The following is a 25,953-nucleotide window of genomic DNA, read 5'->3' on the forward strand; positions in this document are numbered from 1 at the left end:
TAAACTCCAATACATTCAGAACTCCGCTGCCCGTCTACTCACCCATTCCCGGACCCGTGACCACATCACCCCCGTCCTTTACAAGCTTCACTGGCTCCCCATCTCCCAGAGAATCCAGTACAAAATCCTCCTCTTGACCTACAAAGCCCTCCATAACCTGGCCCCATCCTACCTGGCTGACCTCCTCTCCAGACACACTCCCACCCGCAACCTCCGCTCTGCTGGTACCAACCTCCTGACCCCCCCCCCCCCATCCGGACCAAATTCAGATCCTGGGGGGACAGGGCCTTCTCCATCGCTGCTCCCACCCTCTGGAACTCACTACCTCACACCATCAGAGACTCCTCCTCACTCACCACATTCAAAACATCACTCAAGACCCACCTGTTCAGCACTGCATTCAACATTCAACCCACATCATTTAACCCCTGACTATCACTTCTCCTTCTCCCTCCTTTTGCTTTAAATATTTCCCTATTGATTCTTGTCTTTTTGCAATTGTTGTTTTCATGTTTTGTTATGCATTATGTTTTGCACTCTGTCAAAGCGCCTTTGGGCTTCATGAAAAGCGCTATACAAAATAAATGAATTATTATTATTATTATATATACACATACACACACACACACACAGACATATATATACACACACACACATATATGCACGCACACACACACACACACACACATATATGCACGTGCACACACACACACACACATACACACACACACACACGTACACATATACACCCACACACATATACACATACACACACACACACACCCCTGGAACTGTATGGAGATTCCGCTCTTGTTCTGCGAGGCTGCGTCATCGCGTTTTTTCATGACGTCATACGATTAAGCTCCTCCCTTTTCGTGCGAACCGATACATACGCCAATATTAACACATGGGACCGATATCACCACTGCTTACCTCGCACAAACACGATGACGAATTTGGTTTCCATCCCACTCTGCTCACTTTGTTCGCCCATACTTTCCGTCTTTGTGGATTTGCAGGGAACCTATACATCTTGTACCCATTCTCCGATTTATTGCTGCATCCAAAGGCGCAACATCCCGTCATTTTGTCAGATTTTTTGATCACCAAACTTTCAGTACTAATTCGTTTTAAGCTGCGTACGGCGTTGATTGATACGCAATCGCGTGTGAAACAAAATGGCACCTGGAGTCACGTGACCCTAAATTTCTGGTCCCCCTATGTCGCTACTCTCTTTATGTAGGTACTCTAGGCAGACCAAGCCCTCTTCCTCAGAGCGCTTGCAGACAGCACTTGCCAGGTGACTTTCTATGTCAATCACCCTATCATAGCTAACATGCACTAATACCTTGTCTGTATAAGGTATTCACCATTTTATTACTTCTGGTAAGTGTATGGGTGCTCAGTCCTACATAGAGTGGCAGAGGGGGCTCTCGATCCTTGGAATGTCGGGTGTTTCTGGAGGCTGAAGTCTTGAGTTTAGTATTGAAGAAAATTAGCTGAGACACAATTAGGCAAACCTGGTACTCGTCGGCATCCTGTTGTTTCATATTAACCCCGTAAAGAAGCATATAAACCAGGCACTTCAGGCTCGTGGGTATAGAGTTCGCCTGGCAATCAGCTGGAAAACTACCTGTGAAGTTGAAAGAGTTCCATTCGGCCCATTCTCTTCTAACCAGCTTTGCCACTTTAGCCATTGACAAAACCTCTGCTTCAAAATCACGGAATTTCATAGCTTCCTTTAGACGATTTTTCATTCCTTCATTGAAGACAAGCAGAACATTTTTGCAATCAAACTGTTCTTGACAATCACCAGAGAAGTGATCCAAAAGGCGAACCTTCATTCTTGTTTTGTGGATGTCTTTTTCAACACCTGGATGCTTTAGACAATTTCCATGGAGCGCATGCAGGTCAGAGAGTTTAAAGATGAAGCTGCCATCCTCTACACAACTTTCAATGTAGGATACCAGTTCTGCAAATGCTTGGCCTTCAAGTACTTTTTGTTCATTGCAGGTACTCTCTATACTAGCTAATTGGATGCTTCTGTCGCGGTTTCTGTAAGCTGTCAGACACTCGAAATGATACCTGGCTTCAATTGCCACTACGTCGCCTTCAGAAATCCTAGTCAGAAGTGTTGTATCATTGAGTTCCCTTGCCATCGTCCTTAAATTTTGGTCCATGACACAGTTGGAAATAGTAGCACATTCATGCAGTTTGCCTGTTATCTCTGAGCAAAAAATGCACGAGCCTTCACTGGTATTCCCAGTTGATTTGCTCTTCGATTTCCTTTCTCCTTGGTCTTCCTCTTGTTGACCAACATCTTCCAGACGCCTTTTTTCCAACATGTCTTTTGCTCTTTGCAACTTGGAAAGAGTAAACTTGAGATGGCACGCCTTATGCCATTCGGCATGATTTTGACAGAATTGTTCAGCTGTTCCTTCTCCCTTGAAATCAATCTCCACAGGCAGGGCTTGAATTTCTCTGTAGTCTTCAACAATTTTTAAAAGCTGAGTAGACTTGCAGTCCATTACTTTGAAGGCTGTCTGCAAGGCATTTCAGAGGGCCTGTACCTTCTTGGCAGATCACACAGGATTCCCAGTCCATTTTGTACTAGGTAGAAAAGAGTGTCTTGATTATTTCAAATGTGATATGATCTGGTTTACTCGGGCCAAAGATGGCAATTTCGAAAATTTAGTTAATAAATATAATATATGTTGTTAATGTTCTTCACAAAGAAACAACAATAAAAAAAATTTGAGGAAAACCGAAAATGCATTTGGTAGCCTGCCTGAGTTTTGTTTTTTAGGGCTAGCTTTTAGGCTTAGCATTCGGCTTGCAAACCAGACAGGAAATCTCTCATTTTAACAGATTACGCTCAATATTATTATTTACTAAGTGTAATATCACCTGAATAACCAAAATACCAAGTCAGCATTGTCAAAACTATCTTCACAATCATTGAAATCAATGTCAGATTTGTTGGCGTATACGTACCCGTGATCCACTCTTGGTACTGACATTTTCGCTCGATTTGCGTTTAATTTAGCAACTAAACGCGTTTTCGCAGCAACCCAAAAATGCACTCATGTTTAATTAAAGGAAAAAATGGACGATATGGCAAAATATGTTTAAAAGGGGGCGTGGCCTATTACGTCATTAAGCTGGTCGGATTTTTTGGCACCTCTTCTGAAATTGTTCTGCACATCCCAAAGAAGGTTTGTACCAAGTTTGGTGCTTTTGTTACAAAGTGCACGATCTTAATGAAAATTGGACCGAAGCAACTCTGCTACTACAGGTCACAGTTTTTAACTGATCTTCACGAAACTTCACCAAATGGTAGAGTTCGTGGTCCGACAAAATCCTATATATCTTTCAGGGCAAAATGTCAAAAGGTCAACATAGGCCAAAGGTCAACCACTTTTTTTTGAATTTCTAAAATCCTCAATTTTCATCCGATTGACTTGAAATTTGAATGGTATTTTCATATCGGCGAACTGAATTCAACCACCAACTATTTTTGAGATCAATATAGGCCGAAAGGTCAACATAGGCCAAACGTCAACCACTTTTTTCATATTTTAATATCCCTCATACGTAGCTTTATAGTCCATACTATTGGTTCACGAGTTATCAAACAGTGACCACTATATTCGTCATGGGTGTGTGTCTGTCTGTCTGTCTGTCCGCAGCATAACTACCCCATGATATCATCCGATCTTGATGAAACTTGGGTGGGAGGTTGATATCATGATCTAGTTGTGTCCTGCCTAGAGTGGGCGTATTGCGCCCATTGTGGGCGGAGCCACGCCAGAAAAAGATGTCTTTTTAGGGGGTAATCGAGTTCAAGCTACATCTTCTCCGAGGGGTTTGGTGGAATCTTACAGGGGTTTCGGTATTTGGTTAGGCCAATGTCACGTGTCTAGCCCCACAGAGCTCGATTTTTCATTTTCACCCCAAGGTCAAGGTCACAAGGTCACGAAATTTAGAAAAGTCAATTTTTGATGGTTTTATTACCTTGTTCACTTCCTGATAGGGTGAAATGTCGTACATGATCTTATATTAGAACATACATCATGAAATACAAGTTTTCCAATAAATTTCAGAATCTTCGACCTTTGACCTTTGAAGGTCACAAAGGTCAAATTTTCAAAGTTGTCGGAATCGTACCGAATTTTCGGTATTGTGTAGCTAACTAACCTCATAACTGATTATGGTCCCGATTTGATGCATCAATCGTCGATGATCGTGATGATCGACTTGATAGTCTGTCCTTTGTCATTGAATACCCCTCACTCGTGAACCATCGTCGTCTCCTGACTTTTTCTATTAACTTTGTTTGTCGACACATCACAGTTGCATTTTGAAAAGAGCGCACATCGAAAACCGTTCAGCGTGTAAATTGAAACTTTACCACATGTTACATGACCATTTTATATAGCGGTTACACGTTTGAGGTCAACATGGGCCAAAAGGTCAACCTAAACCGAATTTCTAAAATCCCCAATTTTCATCCGATCAACTTGGAATTTGAAGAGGATTTGCTTATCAGGTCATTGAATTCAACCACCATCTATTTTTGAGTTCAACATAGGCCAAAAGGTCAACAAACAACAACAACAACCTTTATAGGCCATTTTCCCCGCAAAGCGGGGGTTGGCCTTTTTCGGGCACCATGATCCCCTTTTTGAAGCAATGTTTTATGGCCAGATGCCCTTCCTGCCGCCAACCCTGTTAGTCGCCTCTTGTGACACACAGGGAATTACCAGTGAGCTGGTACTCAATTTGCCGACCTCGGAAGGATGACAGGCTGAGTCAACCCCTAACATAGGCCGAAATTTCTAAAATTGTCAATATTCATCCGATTGACTTGAAATTTGAAGAGGATTTGCATATCAGGTCACTGAATTCAATCACCAACTATTTTTGAGGTCAACAACGGTCAACGTAGGCCGAAATTTCTAAAATTGTCAATTTCCATCTGAATGACTTGAAATTTGAAGAGGATTTGCCTATCAGGTCACTGAATCACACTTTTGAGGTGTTTCAAAATCACACCAACAATTATTTTTGAGGTCAAAACGTTAAGGCCTAGTTTTTCTAAATTGACAGATAAGGCCAAAAACTATATTTATATTGTTACGGGTGACGTGGATAAGGAACAGGGTCCCAAAAGTCACTCTCGGCTACGTGTGTTACAGGGCGACTAATGTCAGCGACCCTAGGTCCTCTTCCTAGCCCGCCGTGCCGAGGCCCACAAGTTGGCTGACTGTTTTTTGGAAGCTTGAACTTGTGGTTGAGCGCAACTCCGCAAGAAGTTAGTGGCTCTAGACGACCACACTGGAGACTCAGGAGTCTTGCAACTCGATCCAAAAAATGTCAGTCAAACAAAATGAAATCCAATAAATTTACTTTACAAAAGGCAAAACGATACAATAAGCAAATCATATACTGTAGGTATGACGGCGTACTCAATTAATTGATTAATAATGATGGATTCAATTACTTGATAACACAGGCCACACTCACCCTCTCGATGCAAAATTTTACAAATGTCATCTAACACCACTGTTGCATATAGTTTGAAAATGATGACGTTGTAGGTCATGTGGTTTGGCAGCCATCTTGGATAGAAAAACGAACCTTATCCAATCAACACGAAACTTCACAAACATGATCCCCTACCCATACATATGCAGATTGTACATTTTATGTCAGGGAGGGGGCAGGGGGGGAGGGTGAGGGGGTGGGAGGGGGGAGGGGGAGGGGGGAGTGGGGGGTGAGGGGGTGGGAGGGGGGAGGGGGAGGGGGGAGGGGAGAAGGGGAAGGGGTAGGGTTGAGGGGGGAGGGAGGGGGAGGACGGAGGGGGAAGGGAGGGGGAGGACGGACAGGGGAGGGGGAAGGGGGAGGGAAGGGGAGGGCCAGTCAACAATGACGTTGCAGTTCTCATGGTCGGAGAGCAGCACAACAATCGCGACATCGTCCTGCATCTTCGCAAGAGCACGAAGCGGATTTTGGAGACTCACCGATCCTGTGACCCATGCCCTCCAGTACCGGCGTTGCCGGGCGGGGGAAGGGAGACCCGTACATTCCCAACCCGTACATTCGCCCTCTCGACTCAAGCTCGTATTCGATTCCTATTCGAAATGGAAAGGGGAATGGGGAAATCCTTCGTATTCGAATTCGTAAACACGAAATATGAATTAAAATTTAATTCATATCGCACAAAATCGACACAAAACACGATCGCATAAAGGTGAAAAAACGCAATGGCTTTTTGCCCTGAATTACGTGCAAACGTGTGACGTGTGACGGGATGGAACATCACGTGATTGCTCTGAGCGAATCAGCGAGCTGCTCGCACTGGCTGAGATTAGCGGGTACTTCGCTGAAATGCGCTGAGGTAAATATGAATAAAAAATATGGATCTCGTCAAATATTGTCTCAGCCATGTTCGTCCCAGGCTCAATGGCCATGTCTATGCCAAATATCAAGCACGTGAGCCTCTCCGTTTCGGAGTCTATCGGTAACATTACACACACACACACACACACACACACACACACACACACACACACACACACACACACAAACTGTGTTTTATATATATAGATGTCACGTGGTTTGGCAGCCCTTATAGCTTGAAAGCCGATAATTTAAAAAATCCCTTTTCCGAAAACACTTCACTGATCGATATGAAACCTGTCCTGTGGCAAAAATGTGATACTTGAAAACAGCTGAAGGGATTTAATTCAAACTTGTTTATTTTTAGGACAGTCAACGAGGGCATCTACCCGCTGTGGGACTATGCGGAGGCATATTGGCGACACAGTCGCATTGCTCTAGTTATTTCTAGTCTGCATTTTGTGAAGAGCATACGTCGAAAACCATTCAACATAGGAAATTAAAACTTCACCACATGTTACATGACCATTTAATATCGCGCATATTGAGCGTACATCAAAAACCGTTCAACGGAGGAAATTGAAACTTCACCACATGCTACATGAACATTTATATAGTGCATATTACTTGGATGATGCCTTCCCTCCCTCCCCAACCCTCAGAACTTACTTGATCTGATACCTGAGGAGAATTGGGTGTGAGGAGAGCTTAAAGGAGATCGTCCTGTTTGCCTGCCTTCGCCCTGTGCCCGTGTTTGTCTGCCTGCTGACAGTTGATCAGCCTGCTCGTCTCCTCATCACCTCTTCATCACCCTGCTGTTTTCCTCATCATCTTGTCTGAATTGTGACCAGGCAAGTGACTGAACCAAGTCTGAGCCAGGCAAGTGACAAACAAACAAACAGACAGACAAACAAACAGACAGACGGACAGAATAACAAACGCAACCGACCAATATACTTGAAAAATCTTCGATTCACCACATGAAACCACTAAATCGAAGAAAGGTCTTCGATTTTGCAAGTAACAAACGAGACAGAGACATATGATGAAAATTTTAAATTTTCATCATAACAAACAGACAGGGGTGAAAACATAACCTCCATCCACCTTCGGTGGCAGAGGTAATAGATTATACCATGAAATAGGGGAACAGGACTTCCTCTCTAGAACAGGACTTCCTCTCTAGCTGGCGGACTTCCTCCCTAGTCGTAGTGAACGTGTGGCCCTGAATGGGTTTCTCTCATCTCCTCTTCCTGTTCAGGCTGGAGTTCCCCAAGGCAGTGTTCTGTGCCCTGTGCTTTTTCTGGTCTTCATCAATGATCTCTCTGACTCTCTTGAAAATCCTCTCTATCTCTTTGCTGACGACTCTACTCTCTGTCGCTCCATTCTTCATCCCTCAGATCGGCAGTCTGCAGCCTCCTCACTCTCTGCAGACCTTGACAAAATCACAGACTGGGCAAACAAGTGGAACATGTCTTTCAATCCTGACAAATCTCACACTCTTATGATGTCTCTCCGAAAAGACCGACTGGACAACCCTCCCATCCACTTTCTGAATAATCCTCTCCAAGAAGTTCTGTCACTCAAGCTTTTGGGTCTCACTATCTGCCATGATCTTTCGTGGGAAAACCACATTTCAAATCTGGCCTCCAAAGCCAGTCGCCGACTGGGCATCCTCCGTCGTGCGAAGTCCTTCCTTGGCACACCTGAGCTCCTCACCACATACAAGGCTTTCATCCGCAGCTCAATGGAATACTGCTCTCCCCTCTGGGCTGGTGCTCCTGCCTCACACCTAGCTCGCCTTCACGCTGTTGAAACCAAAGCATTCAGAATCATTGGAATCTCCCGCGATGAAGCTAACTCCAAGGGCCTCTCACTCACTCACCGCAGGCAGGTTGGTGGTCTTTCCGTCATCTACCGACTCCTCTCTGGCCTTTCCCCCCCAGCTCTCTCTGGGCTCTGTCCCGCAAATATTCCTACAGGTCGCACAAGATCTGCCTGCAACCCTCTTATGGTTAAACTGCCAAAATCAAGACTCTCTGCTCACCTTCACTCCTTCATTCCTCTTTTCTCCCGCCTCTGGAACAAACTCCCTCACTCTCTTCAATCCCACTCCACCCTCCAAGTCTTTAAAACAGCTGTTCACCACCATCTCTTATCTTCCCCCATCCAAAACCTTGATCTTTTCTACCCCCGCTAATTTCACCCCAATTCCACTTTTTTGAAATACCAACTTCTGTCCAGGAAGTCCTTGGTGTCCTTGTGTTTTATACTTCTCCCTCCCCCCCCCGCCCTTCCCATGCCTCCTCCCCCCGGGTCCTCTCCCTTCCACACATCTCCCTGCTCTCGGATGTTGTGTTTGTGTGCTTCCCCTTCTCTCCCCATCTTGTCTTCCGCTCCCTCTTTTTGGGTATTTTGTTTGTCTGGTTGATTTGTTTGTGAAGTAAATGTTAGCTCTTTCACGAACCTCGATTCAGTATACAAAAAAAAAAAAAAAAAAAAAAAAAAAACAGAAGCAGAATGTGTCATTTCCTCCAGAAAAAGATGAACTGGAACGATTCTGGAAATGAATTTATGAAGATCGAAAATAACACAATAAGGAGGCGTAATGAATCCGAAACCTCGAAGGGCAAAATCAACATCTCGGCGAAATGCCCCCAGTAATAATTGAAGCAGAAAAGATGAGACTACAACTTGCAGGGATGGCAAACTTCAAAATCCCTGGCTCAGATGGGATCCCGAACTTTTAGCTAAAGCATTTTGATTCTCTCCAAGTTCACTACACTCGAGCATTCAATGAACTTCTCCAAGGCTTTCAGGAAATGGATGATTGGCTCACAGAAGGTAACACCTCCCTGATTCCAAAATTGGAAGAAACCCAACAACCTCAAAAATACCGGCCAATAACCTGTCTACCAACAACATACAAACTTTTAACAGGAATCATCCCAGAAACGATGTACCACCACCTAACACAGCAAGGAGGACGAGAGGCAGCAAGAAGGGATGCAAGAGAGGATGTTACGGTACAATATACCACCGACTACTAAACAAGGCAATACTCGAAAACTGTAACACGAGAAGAAACAATTTGTTAACAGCCTGGTTAGACTGTAAAAAGCTTTTGATAGTGTCACACATTCATGAATGGTAAAGTACATGCAAATGTACAAGAATATCCCAGATAATCAAGTTGATTGAGAACTTAAGGATATCCTTAAGGGAAAAGTTAGGGAAATCCTCAAATTTTTCCTTAAGGATGCTTTATGCAACTGGGCCAGAAACTCCCCCAACCTTCGGTGGCAGAGGAATAAAATGCTCAATGAGAATGAAATGAATTTTACACACAAATCATTTTCTTTCTCCTTCATTCACAAGCGCGTGTTCTCCATGCAACATATAGCAGGCGTCATTTAAAATTATGTGTTCATTACGTGTTCTTGCATTCAGATGAATTTTCCTATCTCTAATCTGATTGGTTGCCTCGTATGACAATGGCTCCTAAGGATTTCCTTAACTTTTAAGGGAATCCTTAGCCTGAAGGGTTGTTTATGCAACAGCACTTTTAGGAAATCGTTAGCTAACGAATTACAACATACAGTCACGTGAAAAAGTAAGTACACCCCATGTGAAGTTTTGACTTTTTCAACACATTTCAACATACAGCTATTTGATCTTCATTTCAACAATATTGATAGATAAAGGTGATATAATATAACAATTATCATGAAACATTTACATTTTGTAGTCCATTGTATAATTTAAATAAACATAAATGCAAATTTCGCATGTGGAAAAAGTAAGTACACCCTTGGCTCTAATAGGTGGTATTGCCCCCCTTTGGCAGAAACAACCTCAAGTAGGTGTTTCTTATAACTGTCTACCAGTCTCTGATATCGACTGGGAGAAATTTTGGCCCACTCCTCCATGCAGAATTCTTTCAGCTGTGCGATGTTTGAGGGGTTTCTTGCATGCACAGCTCGTTTCAAATCCCCCCACAACATCTCGATGGGATTTAGATCCGGGCTTTGACTTGGCCATTCCAGAACCCTCCATTTCTTTCTTTTCAGCCATTCCTAGGTGGATTTACTCGTATGTTCAGGGTCATTGTCATGTTGCAAGGTCCACTTTCGGTTGAGCTTCAACTCTCCGACAGATGGCCTCACATTATCCTCAAGCACCCTCTGGTACAATGAAGAATTCATAGTGGATTCTATGATGGTGAGCTGCCCAGGCCCTGATGCAGCAAAGCTGCCCCAAACCACAATATTTCCACCATCATGCTTTGCAGTTGGTATCAGGTTATTGTGGTCAAATGCTGTGTTTGGTTTTCACCAAACATGTATTCTGGTACTGTGGCCAAATAGCTCTACCTTTGACTCATCTGTCCAGAGCACATTGTTCCAGAAGTGCTGGTCTTTGCCGAGGTGTTCATTGGCAAACTTTAGTCTTGCCCTGATGTTCTTTTTGGACAGCAAAGGTTTTCTCCTGGCACACCTCCCATGTGGATCAAATTTGTTCAGCCTCTTTCTAATGGCAGACTCGTGCACTTTGACATCAACAGTGGCAAGAGCTACCTGTAGGTCCCGTGATGACATTCTGGGGTTTTTAGAGACTTCTTTCAGCATCTTGCGGTCTGCTCTTGGACTGAACTTGCTGGAGCGGCCTGGCCTGAACAAGTTGGCAGTTGTTTGGAATCTTCTCCACTTGTAGATGATCTTCCGGACAGTCGAATGATTGATTTCAAATTGTTTGGAGATCTTTTTAAATCCCTTCCCAGACTCATAGGCATCTATAACCTTCTTTCTGAAGGCCTCAGAGACCTCTTTTGATCTAGGCATGGTGACGCCGCACACTTCAACAACAAAGAGCAAACCAAACAAAATGTCTGAGGTTTAAATAAGACAGGTTCCTCCAAGATCCTCTCTAATGATGTTCTAATCATTTGCACCTGAGCTGGTGCACCTGATTCTAATTTTAGGTATTTGAAGTAGTGATAAATGTGGGGGTGTACTTACTTTTTCCACATGCAAAATTTGCATTTATGTTTATTTAAATTATACAATGGACTACAAAATGTAAATGTTTCATGATATTTGTTACATTATATCACCTTTATCTGTCAATATTGTTGAAATGAAGATCAAATAGCTGTATGTTGAAATATGTTGAAAAAGTCAAAACTTTACATGGGGTGTACTTACTTTTTCACGTGACTGTACCTTAAGGGAAATCTTTCCATAAGGTTAAAGGAGTTTATGCAACTGGCCCAATGTCCTTGTTTTCAAAGATTGCTTTTGGTTCATGTTTCCATGAGTTTCTGGAACTGGGATATTGAAAATTAGGCAGATGTGCCAGTGTATTACTCTGCATACATTGTTGTGCCTTTGAGTGTACAGCTGTTCTGACATGAGTTTTTTTTTTACATCCTGATAGAAGGTAACTCGTGCTTTCTGTTTCTACCTGGCACAACCTACACCTCTCCAATTGACTCAGTCATGCCATCTTTTTAAAACCATTCGTGTAGTGTTCTTGGTCTTGGGCATTTATAACGATTCGTTCTCCGTTCCAGTTGAGTTGACCTCTTCTTAGCCATTCCAGTGATCCTTCGTTGTCTATCCCTAATCTGTCCAACTCTTTTTCTATATTTCCCTGCTCTTTTATCTTTCTCCCATTTGTCACTATATATCTGCTGGTATTTCATCTTGTGTTTTTGTTCTGTCTATTTTGCAATAGATGGGGCTGTATTGTACACCGCACCTTTCCTATGCCATCTCTAGGCACTGTTTCACGTCATTGCTGGGCACCGAAGGGGGCTCGGCAATGACGCACGCTGAAAGGGAGTACTCAATTTTAACTCTGGTTGTTTTCTTGTTTTCTTGATTTCTTGGTTGTCCGGGCGATATCTCAGCCATCCTTTAAGCTAGGAAACTGAAATTTTGGCACAATAGTGAACAAGTACTTTGTCAAAAACGGTATATTTTGTTTTTTGATTAATCAATTAATTGATGAGTTATTTAATTATTAGCGATTAATTAAGGACTTGTGCATTTCCTTTCTCTTCTGGGCATTATCTCAAGCACCTTTTGAGTTAGGAAGCCGATATTTAGACATGTGAATGACTAAGTTATTTATCTGTAAAAGATATTTTTGATTTATTGATTAATCAATTAATTGATTAGTTATTTAATTATTAGCGATTAATTAAGTACTTATATATTTCCTTTCTCTTCTAGGCATGATCTCAGGTACCTTTTGAGTTAGGAAGCTGATATTTGGACATGCCAATGACCAAGTGATTTGGCTGCAAAGGCTATTTTTGATTTATTGATTAATCATTTAATCAATTAATCGATTAATTATTTAATTATTCGATTAATGACCAATTTTTTTTTTAAGTCCCAGATTCTGATGAAATGGTGGTGGTTTATGTGTTCTATTAGTGAATTCATGATTTTTTTTATGATTAATATTTATTTATTTTCATTATTAATTATTTATTTATTTTATTAATCGTTTGGGCAATATCTCAGACACCTTTTGAGCTAGGAAGCTGATATTTGGACATGACAATGACCAAGTGATTCGGCTGTAAAGGGTATTGTACACCGCACCTTTCCTATGCCATCTCCAGGCATTGCAAATCGTCATTGCTGGGCACGAAGGGGGCTCGGCAGTGATGCACGCTAAAAGGGAGTACTCAGTTTTCACTCTGTTTGTTGTACACCGCACCTTTCCCATGCCATCTCCAGGCATTGCAAATCGTCATTGCCGGGCTCGGCAGTGACGCAAGCTGAAAAAGAGTACTCAGTTTTCACTCTGGTTGTTTGTTTTCTTGGTTGTTTGCTTGTTTTCTTGTTTGTTTGTCTGGACGATATCTCAGCCATCCTTTGAGCTAGGAAGCTGAAATTTCGGCACAGTAGTGAGCAAGTCCTTTGTCAAAAACGTTATTTTTTGTTTTTTGAATAATCAATTAATTGAGGAGTTATTTAATTATTTGCGTTTAATTAAGTACTTATTTAATTAATTAAATTTCATTTCTCTTCTGACCATTAACTCAGGCACCTTTTGAGTTAGGAAGCTGATATTTGGACATGCCAATGACCAGGTGATTTGGCTGCAAAGGCTATTTTTAATTTATGAATTCATCAATTAATCGATTAATTATTTAATTATTCGATTAATGACAAAAAAAAATTTATTTTAAAGTTACAGATTCTGATGAAATGGTGGTGGTTTATGTGTTCTCTGACCGAATTGATTAATAATTTAATTTTTTTATGATTATTATTTATTTATTTTCATTATTAATCATTTATTTATTTTCTTTCTCATTTGGCCAATATCTCAGGCACCTTTTGAGCTCAGAAGCTAATATTTGGACATGAGTGACCAAGTGATGTGGCTATCAAGGATATTTTTGATTTATTGATTAATCAATTAATCAATTAATCGATTAATTATTTAATTATTCGATTAATTACTAAAAAAAAAAAAAAATCAGTTACAGATTCTGATGAAATGGTGGTGGTTTATGTGTTCTGTGACCGAATTGATTAATAATTTAATTTTTTTATGATTATTATTTATTTATTTTCATTATTAATCATTCATTTATTTTCTTTCTTATTTGGCCAATATCTCAGGCACCTTTTGAGCTGGGAAGCTAATATTTGGACATGACAGTGACCAAGTGATGTGGCTATCAAGGATATTTTTGATTTATTGATTAATCATTTAATCGCTTAATTATTTATTGATTAATTGATTAATTATTTATTGATTAATCAATTAATTATTTAATTTTTTATTAATGACTTATTTAATTAAATTTCTAAAAGATAGGTTTTCGGGTGAAGCACTACTGGTTTAGTTATGCTATTAGCCAATTCATTAAGAAAATATTTTGTGATAATCTTTTATTGATTTTAATTATACAATTAATCAATCAATTAGCGAACACCTCTCCCTCCCAATGCAGCCTCTACGAGGTGCGGCGCCCGGGGCAATGCCGCGCTGTAGGATATTTCATTATTTGGCATGGGGGCGGTGTACTTTGAATGTATGTGTACTTGTTGGACACCGCACCTTTCCTATGCCATCTCCAGGCATTGCAAATCGTCATTGCTGGGCACCGAAGGGGGCTCGGCAGTGACGCACGCTGAAAGGGAGTACTCAGTTTTCACTCTGGTTGTTTTCTTGTTTGTTTGTTTTCTTTCTTGTTTTCTTGTTTGTACGGGCAATATCTCAGCCATCTTTTGAGCAAGGAAGCTGAAATTTCGGCACAATAGTGAGCAAGTCCTTTGTCAAAAACTGTATTTTTTGTTTTTTGATTAATCAATTAATTGAGGAGTTATTTAATTATTAGCGATTAATTAAGTACTTATTTAATTAATCAAATTTCCTTTCTCTTCTGACCATCAACTCAGGCACCTTTTGAGTTAGGAAGCTGATATTTGGACATGCCAATGACCAGGTGATTTGGCTGGAAAGGCTATTTTTGATTTATTAATTAATCAATTAATCGATTAATGACAAATATATATATATTTTTTTCAAGGTACAGATTCTGATGAAATGGTGGTGGTTTATGTGTTCTCTGACCGAATTGATTAATAATTTAATTTTTTTATGATTATTATTTATTTATTTTCATTATTAATCATTTATTTATCTTCTTTCTCATTTGCCCAATATCTCAGGCACCTTTTGAGCTCAGAAGCTAATATTTGGACATGAGTGACCAAGTGATGTGGCTATCAAGGATATTTTTGATTTATTGATTAATCAATTAATCGATTAGTTATTTAATTATTCGATTAATTACTAAAAAAAAAAAATTTTCCCCAGTTACAGATTCTGATGAAATGGTGGTGGTTTATGTGTCCTGTGACCGAATTGATTGATAATTTAATTTTTTAATGATCATTATTTCTTTATTTTCATTATTAATCATTTATTTATTTTCTTTCTCATTTGGCCAATATCTCAGGCACCTTTTGAGTTGGGAAGCTAATATTTGGACATGACAGTGACCAAGTGATGTGGCTATCAAGGATATTTTTGATTTATTGATTAATCATTTAATCGATTAATTATTTATTGATTAATCGATTAATTATTTATTGAGTAATCAATTAATTATTTAATTTTTTATTAATGACTTATTTAATTAAATTTCTAAAAGATACATCTTCAGATGAAGCACTAGTCACTTAGTGGTTTAGTTATGCTATTAGCCAATTGATTATGAAAATATTTTGTGATAATCTTTTATTGATTTTAATTATCCAATTAATCAATCAATTAGTGTACACCTCTCCATCCCAATGCAGCCTCAATGAGCTGCACTGCGGTATTGCCGGGCGCCAGAGGCGCCCCGGCAATGCCGCGCTGTCGGATATTTAATTATTTGGCATGGGGGCAGTGTACTTTGAATGTATCTGTACTTGTTTTTGATTTATTGATTAATTAATTCATCGATTAATTATTTGATTATTTGATGAATGACTTAATTAATTTAAAAAATTTAAGTTACAGATTCGGATGAAATGGTGGTGGTTTATGTGTTCTATTCGCCAATTGATTAATTAATTATTTTTTTATGATTACTATTTATTTATTTTCCTCATTAATCATTTATTTATTTTCTTTCTCATCTGGCCAATATCTCAGGCACCTTTTGAGCTAGGAAGCTAATATTTCGACATGACAGTGACCAGGTGATGTGGCCATAAAGGATATTTTTGATTTATTGATTAATCATTTAATCGATTAATTATTTATTGATTAATCAATTAATTAAAAAACAAGTACAAAAAGTTTTAATTAAAACAAAAGCCGCGTCGATGTTACACAATGCCTAGATGCAGCTGTGCCTATAACGTCAATGTTTTAGGCACAGGACATTCCTATTGATTCGATTACTTGATGTTATTTTTGTGCAAAGTGAAAATATATCTCGGCAATTTCCCGTGTGTGGCGACGAATTTTTAATATATCTCGGCATTTCCCCGTCTGTTATTTCAGGCGGTGTATGACTGACCATGCCGCGATTTAAAATATATATATCTCGGCATCCCGTGTGTGGCGACACGTGAACGAAGCTATGCTCCTCTCTCCACATTATTGTGACGATGTATAAATTAAATATTTCATCGTGACGATTGTCATCAAATGGACGAATTTTTAATATATCTCGGCATTTTCCCGTCTGTTATTTCGGGTGGTGTATGACTGACCATGCCGCGATTTAAACAAAATATATATATCTCGGCATTTTCCCGTCTGTTATTTCGGGCGGTGTATGACTGACCATGCCGCGATTTAAAAAAAAAATATCTCAATGGACTTGAAGTTACAGGCCTTTGAGAATTCATTTCGTTCTATAAAGGGCAACTTTCATTGGATTTTCTTCCCGTTTTTTTTCAACTGAGTCTAAAACTATGTTAGCGACTGTGAAAAATGAAATGATATATCGAATTTGATTTGAAATAAAACTGTGTGAGAGAGGAAGACACCACGGGCCTACAAAACAGGCCTCAAAGCTATGCGAGTTAATAAAATGGTGGATATTTGTTTATATGAAGCCTCTCCAAAAATGGGTGGAGCTATGGTTCCCAGAATGGGTGGAGCTTTGAGGTTTTGTCTTCTCTGCAAGAACAACAAGAAGAAGAAGAAGAAGAAGAACAACAAGAAGAAGAAGAAGAACAACAACAACAACAACAGCAGAGGGCACTCTATGACCAGCGTCTGCGACACGGCTAAAAATTATTAATGACTTGTTTAATTAAATTTCTAAAAGTTACATCTACGGATAAAGCACGAGTGGTTTAGTTATGTTATTAGACAATTGATTAAGAAAATATTTTATGACAATCTTTTATTGATTTTAATTATGCAATTAATCAATCAATTATTGTGCACCTCTCCCTCCAAATACAGTCTCTATGCGCTGGAGGATATTTAATTATTATTTGGCATGGGGGCGGTGTACTTTGAATGTATCTGTACTTGTTTGTTACTGTTTCGGTGTGGTACATGACTTTTTCTAATCACACCTGTTTTTGGATATTTTTTGCAAGGTGTGTGAGAGATACCTTTTCTGGTTTGTGTGTGTGTGTGTGTGTGTGTGTGTGTGTGTGTGTGTGTGTGTGTGTGTGTGTGTGTGTGTGTTGTATGCGTGTTGTATGCGTGTTGTATGCGTGTTGTATGCGTGTTGAAGTCATTTTATCATTGAAGCAATTCAATAAATAACTTGGCTTTGCAATCTCGTTGGAATAACTTAGCAAAGAGCAATCAAACCCAGGAATCTGGATCTTGCACAAAGTTTAATCCATAAAGTAATCAATCCAATGACCGCAAAATTGCAGCGAGTTTATATTGCGTTTTAAGAGAGCGAAGGCCAATAATAAGCATTGACGATGGTGCTCGTCAATAAGCATTGACGTGCTACGTCACCCGTCACGCCCACAAGAGCAGGAGATGGAGCATGTTGAAGTTGTCCCTTCCTATGATTGGCTGAATCAGAAAGCAAGACATAACAGGCAGATAATTTCGCCGCGTGCAGAGGTTTAAAGGTTGCTTATACTTCAGTGTAAAGCACTCACTGAATCACTTTTGTGTTGTTGTTTTTTTCTGTTCAAGTCACTTATTGCAACACGCTCTATTAGTATTATTTTTGTTGCTAAAATAATCTGATGAAATTATGGATGAAGTTGAACATAATTTTCTCAATTTGCATTTGTGGCGGTGTAACGGCTGGTTGTGGTTGGCTCATCCGTTTTTTATTTTGCTGTACTTCCTTTTGAGTCCATTGATATTACAATATAGTAGATATTGAAATGCCATTCAAGCCGTTTCCCTTATGAGCTTCCAAATAATTAATTTCTTGCTCGGAAGTCGGAAAAGGTATATATTATTACCATGAGCTGTGCTGTATTTATGTTGGAGTTGGACCGTGTGTGCATGAGTTCCGGAATTGAGCGGCTGAGCCACAATGTTTATTTCTGCGTTTGCAGCGAAAGCTTGTTCGGCGCTGGCAGTTGGCACTGCATTAAATATCTGTCCGAGCCTCTGAAGTAGCTTCTGAATACTATATATTGTTTTTTAAATTAAAACAGGTGACAACTGCATCATACTCGTATCCTGGGTATAAGTAAGGGATGGGAATTGAACGTTTTAAATTTCGGAGGTATAAAGGGAAGGGACGCTTCTAGTTTTCGACCATTTTTCGTGAAGAGGCTCCACAGAAGTCATGGTGGTGGTACTTGTGCAGTCTCCTGTCCCTGAGTCCCACAAGCAGGCCCATAGTCCCGAGTCCCACAAGCAGGCCCATAGTCCCGAGTCCCACAAGGAAGCATGGAACCGTTTCCATTGGCTGCGAAATTTTGTTGCTGGAGGTGAGTTTTATTTCCTTGGATCCAAACTCCATTGATTTCCCTGATCTGATCATATCAATAATACGGCCTTCTCTTGTTGTCCCCCGTCGCACCGCGGAGCGAAAGGGGGACGATGGTTTTCCCCTCCGTCCGTGCGTGCGTGCGTAAGCGAAGGACCGAATTCTAATTTGGTGTGTGGGTCCAACCCACGTCAAAATCCAAGATGGCCGCCGCCATGTATGTCTGATGCCATGTATGTCTGAACCTTGTGAGCGGAATATCTTGAAAAAGAAGCGAAGTACCAACTTCTAATCTGGTGTGTGGGTGTATCTAGGCATAAGGAAGAACGCTATTGAAAATTGGGTCGCCACGTCAAAATCCAAGATGGCCGCCGCCATGTATATGTCTGAACCTTGTGAGCGAAATATCTTGAAAAATAAACGAACTACTAACTTCTAATCTGGTGTGTGGGTGTATCTATGCATAAGGGAGAATGCTATTGAAAATTGGGTCGCCACGTCAAAATCCAAGATGGCCGCCACCATATACATGTCTGAACTTTGTGAGCGAAATATCTTGAAAAAAATAAAATAAACGAACTACTAACTTCTAATCTGGTGTGTCGGTGTATCTACACATAAGGAAGAACGCTATTGAAAATTGGGTCGCCACGTCAAAATCCAAGATGGCCACCGTCATGTATGTCAACCTTGTGAGCGGAATATCTTGAAAAATAAGCGAAGTACCAACTTCTAATCTGGTGTGTGGGTGTATCTAGGCATAAGGAAGAACGCTATTGAAAATTGGGTCGCCACGTCAAAATCCAAGATGGCCGCCGCCATGTATGTCTGAACCTTGTGAGCAGAATATCTTGAAAAATAAGTGAAGTACCAACTTCTAATCTGGTGTGTGGGTGTATCTAGGCATAAGGAAGAACGCTATTGAAAATTGGGTCGCCACGTCAAAATCCAAGATGGCCACCGTCATGTATGTCAACCTTGTGAGCAGAATATCTTGAAAAATAAGCGAAGTACCAAATTCTAATCTGGTGTGTGGGTGTATCTATGCATAAGGGAGAATGCTATTGAAAATTGGGTCGCCACGTCAAAATCCAAGATGGCCGCCACCATATACATGTCTGAACTTTGTGAGCGAAATATCTTGAAAAATAAACGAACTACTAACTTCTAATCTGGTGTGTGGGTGTATCTATGCATAGCCATAAGGGAGAATGATATTGAAAATTGGGTCGCCACGTCAAAATCCAAGATGGCCACCGTCATGTATGTCAACCTTGTGAGTGGAATATCTTGAAAAATAAGCGAAGTACCAACTTCTAATCTGGTGTGTGGGTGTATCTAGGCATAAGGGAGAACGCTATTGAAAATTGGGTCGCCACGTCAAAATCCAAGATGGCCGCCTTGCGTCTTCCACTTTGTCAACTCATCACTTCACCGACAGGAGACCTAGGCATAATGCTTGTTTTCATTTCATTTGATTGGATATAAACAGTGTTTTCCTTGCATGGTGTGGGATTTTGATTTGTGCTCGAGTAGTTGTGATGGGCCTCTGCTTTACAATGATCAATGTGTTGATTGAGTTTGGTAACCTAGGTGTTCACTTTGACTGTGTCCCTTGTTACCTCCGCCACCAAAGGTAGATGGTGGTTATGTTTTCACCCCTGCCTGTCTGTCTGTCTGTTTGTCCGTTTGTGAACAAAATATCTCAAAAAGTTGTGGACGGATTCGGACGAAATTTGGCAGAGATGTAGCGTATGTGACATCGACGAAATGATTAGATTTTGGTGAAGATCCGGTTTCGGATCCGGCTACTAGAATTTTTAAAAGTAATTATTCACCATTGGGCGATATTACATAGCAAAGCAGGATATCTCAAAAAGTTGTGGACGAAACTTATTAGACAGCTTTTGTGTATGACGAGGAAGAATCGATTCAATCTTGGTGAAGATCCGGATCAGGTCGTATAATTTTTTAAGTGATTCTTCACTATTGAGTGATATGGCCAACCAGGCGGAGGTACGCTCTCTACTGAGTGCCGTTCTAGTTATTTATTGTTTGAATAAGGCTGTGTATTTTATTTCTGATATGCCTTTCTGTTTTCGTACAGGAGTAGCTGGTTGCTGTGCAAAATCTACCGTTGCTCCACTGGACAGAGTAAAGATCCTCTTACAAGCACAAAACCGTCATTACCGGCATCTAGGTACCGTCACAATTGATGGCATCGTTCTTATTATCAACAACTGTCAGTGTTCCACCGTTTATACTTTGCAAGTCTCGACTACCTTTTGCAGTCAACACAGCGTCGCCATTCATTTTGGTACCACCGAGCTGTATAACCTGATATGCATATCACTTTAGTTTGTGCTGGTGCCTGCCTGATTCAAGTAAAGTTGCTGCCTTACTTTCAAGGGAAGATTTGAAGGCGTGAGCATCTGCTCTCATAATTATACATTGAGTTAAAAAAAAAAAAAATTCTGTACAAGCAAATGGAAAAGTCTTCAAGTAAATTTAAATGTTTTTTGGGGGATGTGGGGAGTGGAGTGATGTAGGGGGGGGGAGGGGAGATTGTATACATTCTCTAGGCTTGTGGAGGAGCTAGAATATAAAATGGATCAGGACGTAAGAGAATACTGTAAAAGGAACAGTAGAAAGACAGAGGGAGAAACGTACCAACAGCAGGGTTGAGAGACAATAAAATATATGAATATTGAGACAAAATAAGAGACAAAATAAGAAAAATATAATAGATGCTTGGAGAAATAACGGATGTGTGGAAGATCATGGCTGATCATGATGCCTAAAGGTTTGATTGAATGAATTTCTTCAGGACGATCAAGTAAATGGGAGGGTTCACCACATAAGCCAATGTCTTTCCAACACCACCCCTTCTACGTGTCCCCCTCTTCAGCATCCCTCCATGTCATTTCCCCCATTTCTGCATCCTCGCTCACACCACTCTTGTTCATGAGCTGCCCTGTTAAACCACCCTCTTCAAGCTTCCCCCTCACACCACCCTCTCCAAGCTTACCCTCACACCACCCTCTCCAAGATTCCCCCTCACACCACCCTTTCCAAGCTACCCTCCCACCCCACCGTTTCAAAGCTTTGCCCCTGTCCTGCCCCCTCTTCTTCACAATAACAGTTTTGATCTCTTTTGCCATGGTTCTCTTTCTATCCAATAATTGTTAACATCTTGCATTGATTTATCTTGTTTCAATACAAGGTGTATTCTCCACACTTGTGGAAGTACCTCGAAAGGAAGGCTTCCTGGGATTGTACAAAGGAAATGGAGCGATGATGTTGCGAATTTTCCCCTATGGAGCTATCCAATTCACATCATTTGAGAAATATAGGAAGGTAAGCAAGCATGTTTGGAGTGGTTATCAAAGAAAACAATATATGCTGTGGATAAAATTACGTAGTTTTATTTTTTCTATTTTTTTTTAGCCTTGCCCATTCCCAAAGGGCCTTGGTCATGGTCATGGCCATGGCCATGGACTGAAGGGGGTGGGGGGCATGGGGATTAGTTTGAGTGTGATGTCAGCGAGAAGAGGGGAGGGTGCGTTTCATCCTCTCTCGCTCCCTCTTGGTTCTGGGTTGGTGGTGAGCGGGCACGCTTGGTCTCTTGGCTCTCTTTGTGTCGCTCGGCTGCGGCTGTTTCTGTTTCGGGGCGCTGGTGCTTAGAAAGAGTGGTGTTGGCCTTCGTCGCCTGTTTGCCCGTGAGGAGAAGGTGGAGGCGACAGTTTGTGGGGCTCTTGTCACCTCACATACATGGTGCTGTGGAGAGCGACTCTGTTAAAGCCCGTTTCAGCTATCTGTCCAAGGCTGGTCTTCATCGGTTAGGCCCCTGTCACACATAGGCGGATATTTTGGCGACTGCCGACGATCAAGATTTTTCGGCGACTACTGGCGATTTCGGGCGGTCAAATATGGTCAGGCAGCAGTATGGTGACTGCAGGCGGCCACATTGCGACTGCATTGCGACGACGCCCCGAGTGGGATGGCGACTGTTGAAGATCGACGACGACTGCATTGCGGATGCACGGCGGTAGCGTGGCGACAGTCTGGCGGCTAGATTACGACCGATGGCGGATCGTGGCGACTGCATTGGGCCCGGATGGCGGTTTACTCCGACGTCCGCAAGACTGCAATAAGACCGCCGGCGATTGGAGACGATTCACACAACTTTTTAAATCTTTATTTCTCTATTTTACATTTCACTTTATTCATTTCAATGATGTATGAGATGAAGCATAAAGATGTTTGATGTACAATAAGAAAGTTAATAAAGATGTATCATTGTAATGTAATAATCAAACTTTTCTGCAGGGAGAGAGAATGGAAATAAAGTCCAACAAATTATTTCCACTGGTCCCAAGTCCCATAAATAAAGTTTCCAAAGGACCAAAGTCCCAAAAATAAAGTTCCCAAAAGTCCCAAGTCCAAACAATAAAGCCATATCCTTGTCGGCACCACAGGACCTCACTCCACGGAGACCCTCACACCATCCTGTCTTGCCATGGAATCGTGGTATGTCGTAATGCAGTCGCCAGGCAGTCGTATCTCTGTCGCCAATGGCCGTAACTCGGCCGCTACAAGTCCTACTGCTGTCGTCGTCAGCCTCCCATAGCCGCAGGGGAGACGTGGCAGTTCTTCTGTAGTCGATATGCAGCCGCAACAGTGTCGGCCCGTAGTCGGGAAGATGCCGCAGGAAGGCCGTATGGCATTCGCATCTCTGCCGTGCTAGCTGGTGGGGCGATGCTGGGGCGATTGCGGAAGACTATGAGCGACTGGGTTGCGGCCGCTTTACGGTCTTATTACGGATACCGACGACAGCATGGCGGTTCCATCACGACAGCATGGCGGATCTTTTTTGAGGGCGACTGAGCGCGCCGTTTTTAAACATTTAAAAATATATTTGGCCCCTTTGCGGCTCTTGCCGACTGCAGCCGACCTGAGGAGGATAACCGCGACTACAGAAGACAGTCAATTACGGTTTCATTACGATTGTCGGCGGGTGGTGGCGATTTTTCCAGTCGCCAGTAGTGGCCGACAAATCCGCCTATGTGTGACGTAGGCTTTACAGATATGACAATATTTCAAAAACGTTGTGGACAAATTATGACAAAACTTGGTGGATGAGTTGGGTGCACAAGGTTAACTAAGAAATAATGTTATCAAGAGTAATGGATAGCTAAGTTATTGAATGACAGCAAATGCAATGAATTTTAATTTCAATTATAATGTCTCCCTGTTAAGGCTGGAGTGCCTCATGGCAGTGTTCTGGGCCCAATCCTTTTCCCAATTTTCATCAATGATCTCTCTGACTCTCTTGAATATCCTCATATCTATTTCCTGATGACTCCACACTGCCGTGACACCCTTCACACAGGCAGGCTGCAGCTTCTTCCCTGTCTTCAGAGCTTGAAAAAAATCACAAGCTGGTCAAACACTTGGAATAAGTCGTTCAATCCTGACAAATCTCACTATCGTTATCCGAAAGGACCATCTGGCAAACCTCTTAAGGAAATTCAGTAATTCAAACACCTGGGTGTTGCTATCGGCCATGATCCTTCTTGGGCAAACCACATTTCAAAGTTGGTCTCCAACGCCAACCGCCAGCTGGGCATCTTCCGTCATACAAAGTCCTTTCTTGGCACACCTGAATTCCTGTTCAGCTACAAAGCCTTCATTCACAGTTTGATGGAGCACTGCTCTCCGCTCTGGGCTGGTCCCCAAAACATCATCTCAGATCATCCCCAATCCTAAACGATGATCTTTTCTATCCTAGTTAACCCCTTCCAAATCCCTCCTTCTTCCAATTTTCCAGCTTTCCCTCCTTGGAGTTTTCTTCTTCATCAATTTCCCCCCCCCCCCCCCCCCCCCCCCCCCCACCCCATGCATGAGTGTTTTGCATCCTGTGTTTTTTTTTCACTGTACTAGCTCATCCATGAGCCTCGACTTTGTATAATATAACTCTTTCATACATGTCAAATTATATAGTTATAGTCAAGTTATATGGTGTATGTCAAGTTATATCTATCTATAATTCCAGTAATCTCTGTACGTCTGTACGTTTGTACGTCTGTTTGTCTGTGACCGCTGTTTCTCGACAACCACGGGTCCGATATACTTTTAACTTGCCAGGTATATTGCTGGGGACCCGAGGATGTGCCTTTTCAAGGTTTCATATTAATCGGACAATTACTTACCGAGCTATGTCCAAAAAACGATTCAACCAATCAGAGAGCAGCGAACGATCGCGTGTGCCGAACGTGGAGGACACACTCTGCCTCGGATGGCACATTTGAGAGCGTATTCATTTATTTCACGTTTGCAAACTATGTTGGCGTTAAACTATGTTTTAAAACTAATAAAACCGAATTTGCGATTCATTCGCTTTCCTGCGCGTTTGTGCACGCGATGGCGATTTCTTTACCAAACTCCGGAAGCCGTTCGCTTTGGACCAAACCATTGCATGTAAATAGAGGGGGGGGATTGTCACCGTACTCGCAAGCCGTTCGCTTTGGACCAAACCATTTCATGTAAATAGAGGGGGGGGATATAATTTTAGATATAGATATAGTACGGGCAATGCCCTAGTATACTCAATAAAGGCAAATATATACATCTAGATTCTAGAGAGACCGTAATAAGTTTACAAATGAGCAAAAACCTGCAGTTTCTGGAATGCTGGAGTAAATTTTTGCATTTTTCCCTTTGTTTTCATGTCACATTTAAAGACATGTTGGTCAAACAAATTTAGAATTTTTTGTTTTAATTGGATTATGCTTAAAAAGTACCAAAATGTTGACGTGATTAAAAGTCATTTTTATCGTTAAAAATGTCTAAGAATGTAGGAGAGACCCTCGAGGAAGCTCTGGCATCTGGAGCCTGCCCCAGGGCCCAGACCACCAGCCTATAGTGGTAGGATCTAAGACCGGCAATATGTCATTTTGATCTTCAATTGAAAATACTAAACACATCACTGCTGGTGAGGCATTTTTTGGTGAGGCATATATGGAGGTGAACTGGCTTTTCAAAGAAATTTGTCCAGCCTGACTCTTTATTGGTGACTGCCAAGAGGGTCTCAAATCCTGCCCTGCTGCTCTTTTGTCTGCTGTCTTCAGCCTGTCCTTCTTTGGCCACCT

At 41.4% G+C, this 25,953-nt stretch overlaps 1 protein-coding gene across 2 annotated transcripts in view; it reads left to right on the top strand.

Annotated features, from left to right (window-relative positions):
- The first annotated feature begins 17,995 nt into the window (after positions 1-17,995).
- SLC25A16 (solute carrier family 25 member 16) overlaps positions 17,996-25,953 on the top strand; it is a 49,524-nt gene continuing 41,566 nt past the window's right edge. The window contains exons 1-3 of one of the 2 annotated variants that reach the window (XM_068112407.2): positions 17,996-18,803; positions 20,910-21,002; positions 22,026-22,159. In XM_068112407.2, the coding sequence (XP_067968508.1) occupies positions 18,659-18,803; positions 20,910-21,002; positions 22,026-22,159 (372 nt within the window). In that variant the 5' untranslated portion in view covers positions 17,996-18,658. The remainder of the gene's footprint in view (positions 18,804-20,909; positions 21,003-22,025; positions 22,160-25,953) is intronic. The other variant, XM_078775795.1, reaches the window with a different exon arrangement.

Source organism: Myxine glutinosa, chromosome 4, assembly GCF_964187855.1.
Source record: "Myxine glutinosa chromosome 4, kmMyxGlut1.1, whole genome shotgun sequence".
Lineage (NCBI taxonomy): Eukaryota > Metazoa > Chordata > Myxini > Myxiniformes > Myxinidae > Myxine > Myxine glutinosa.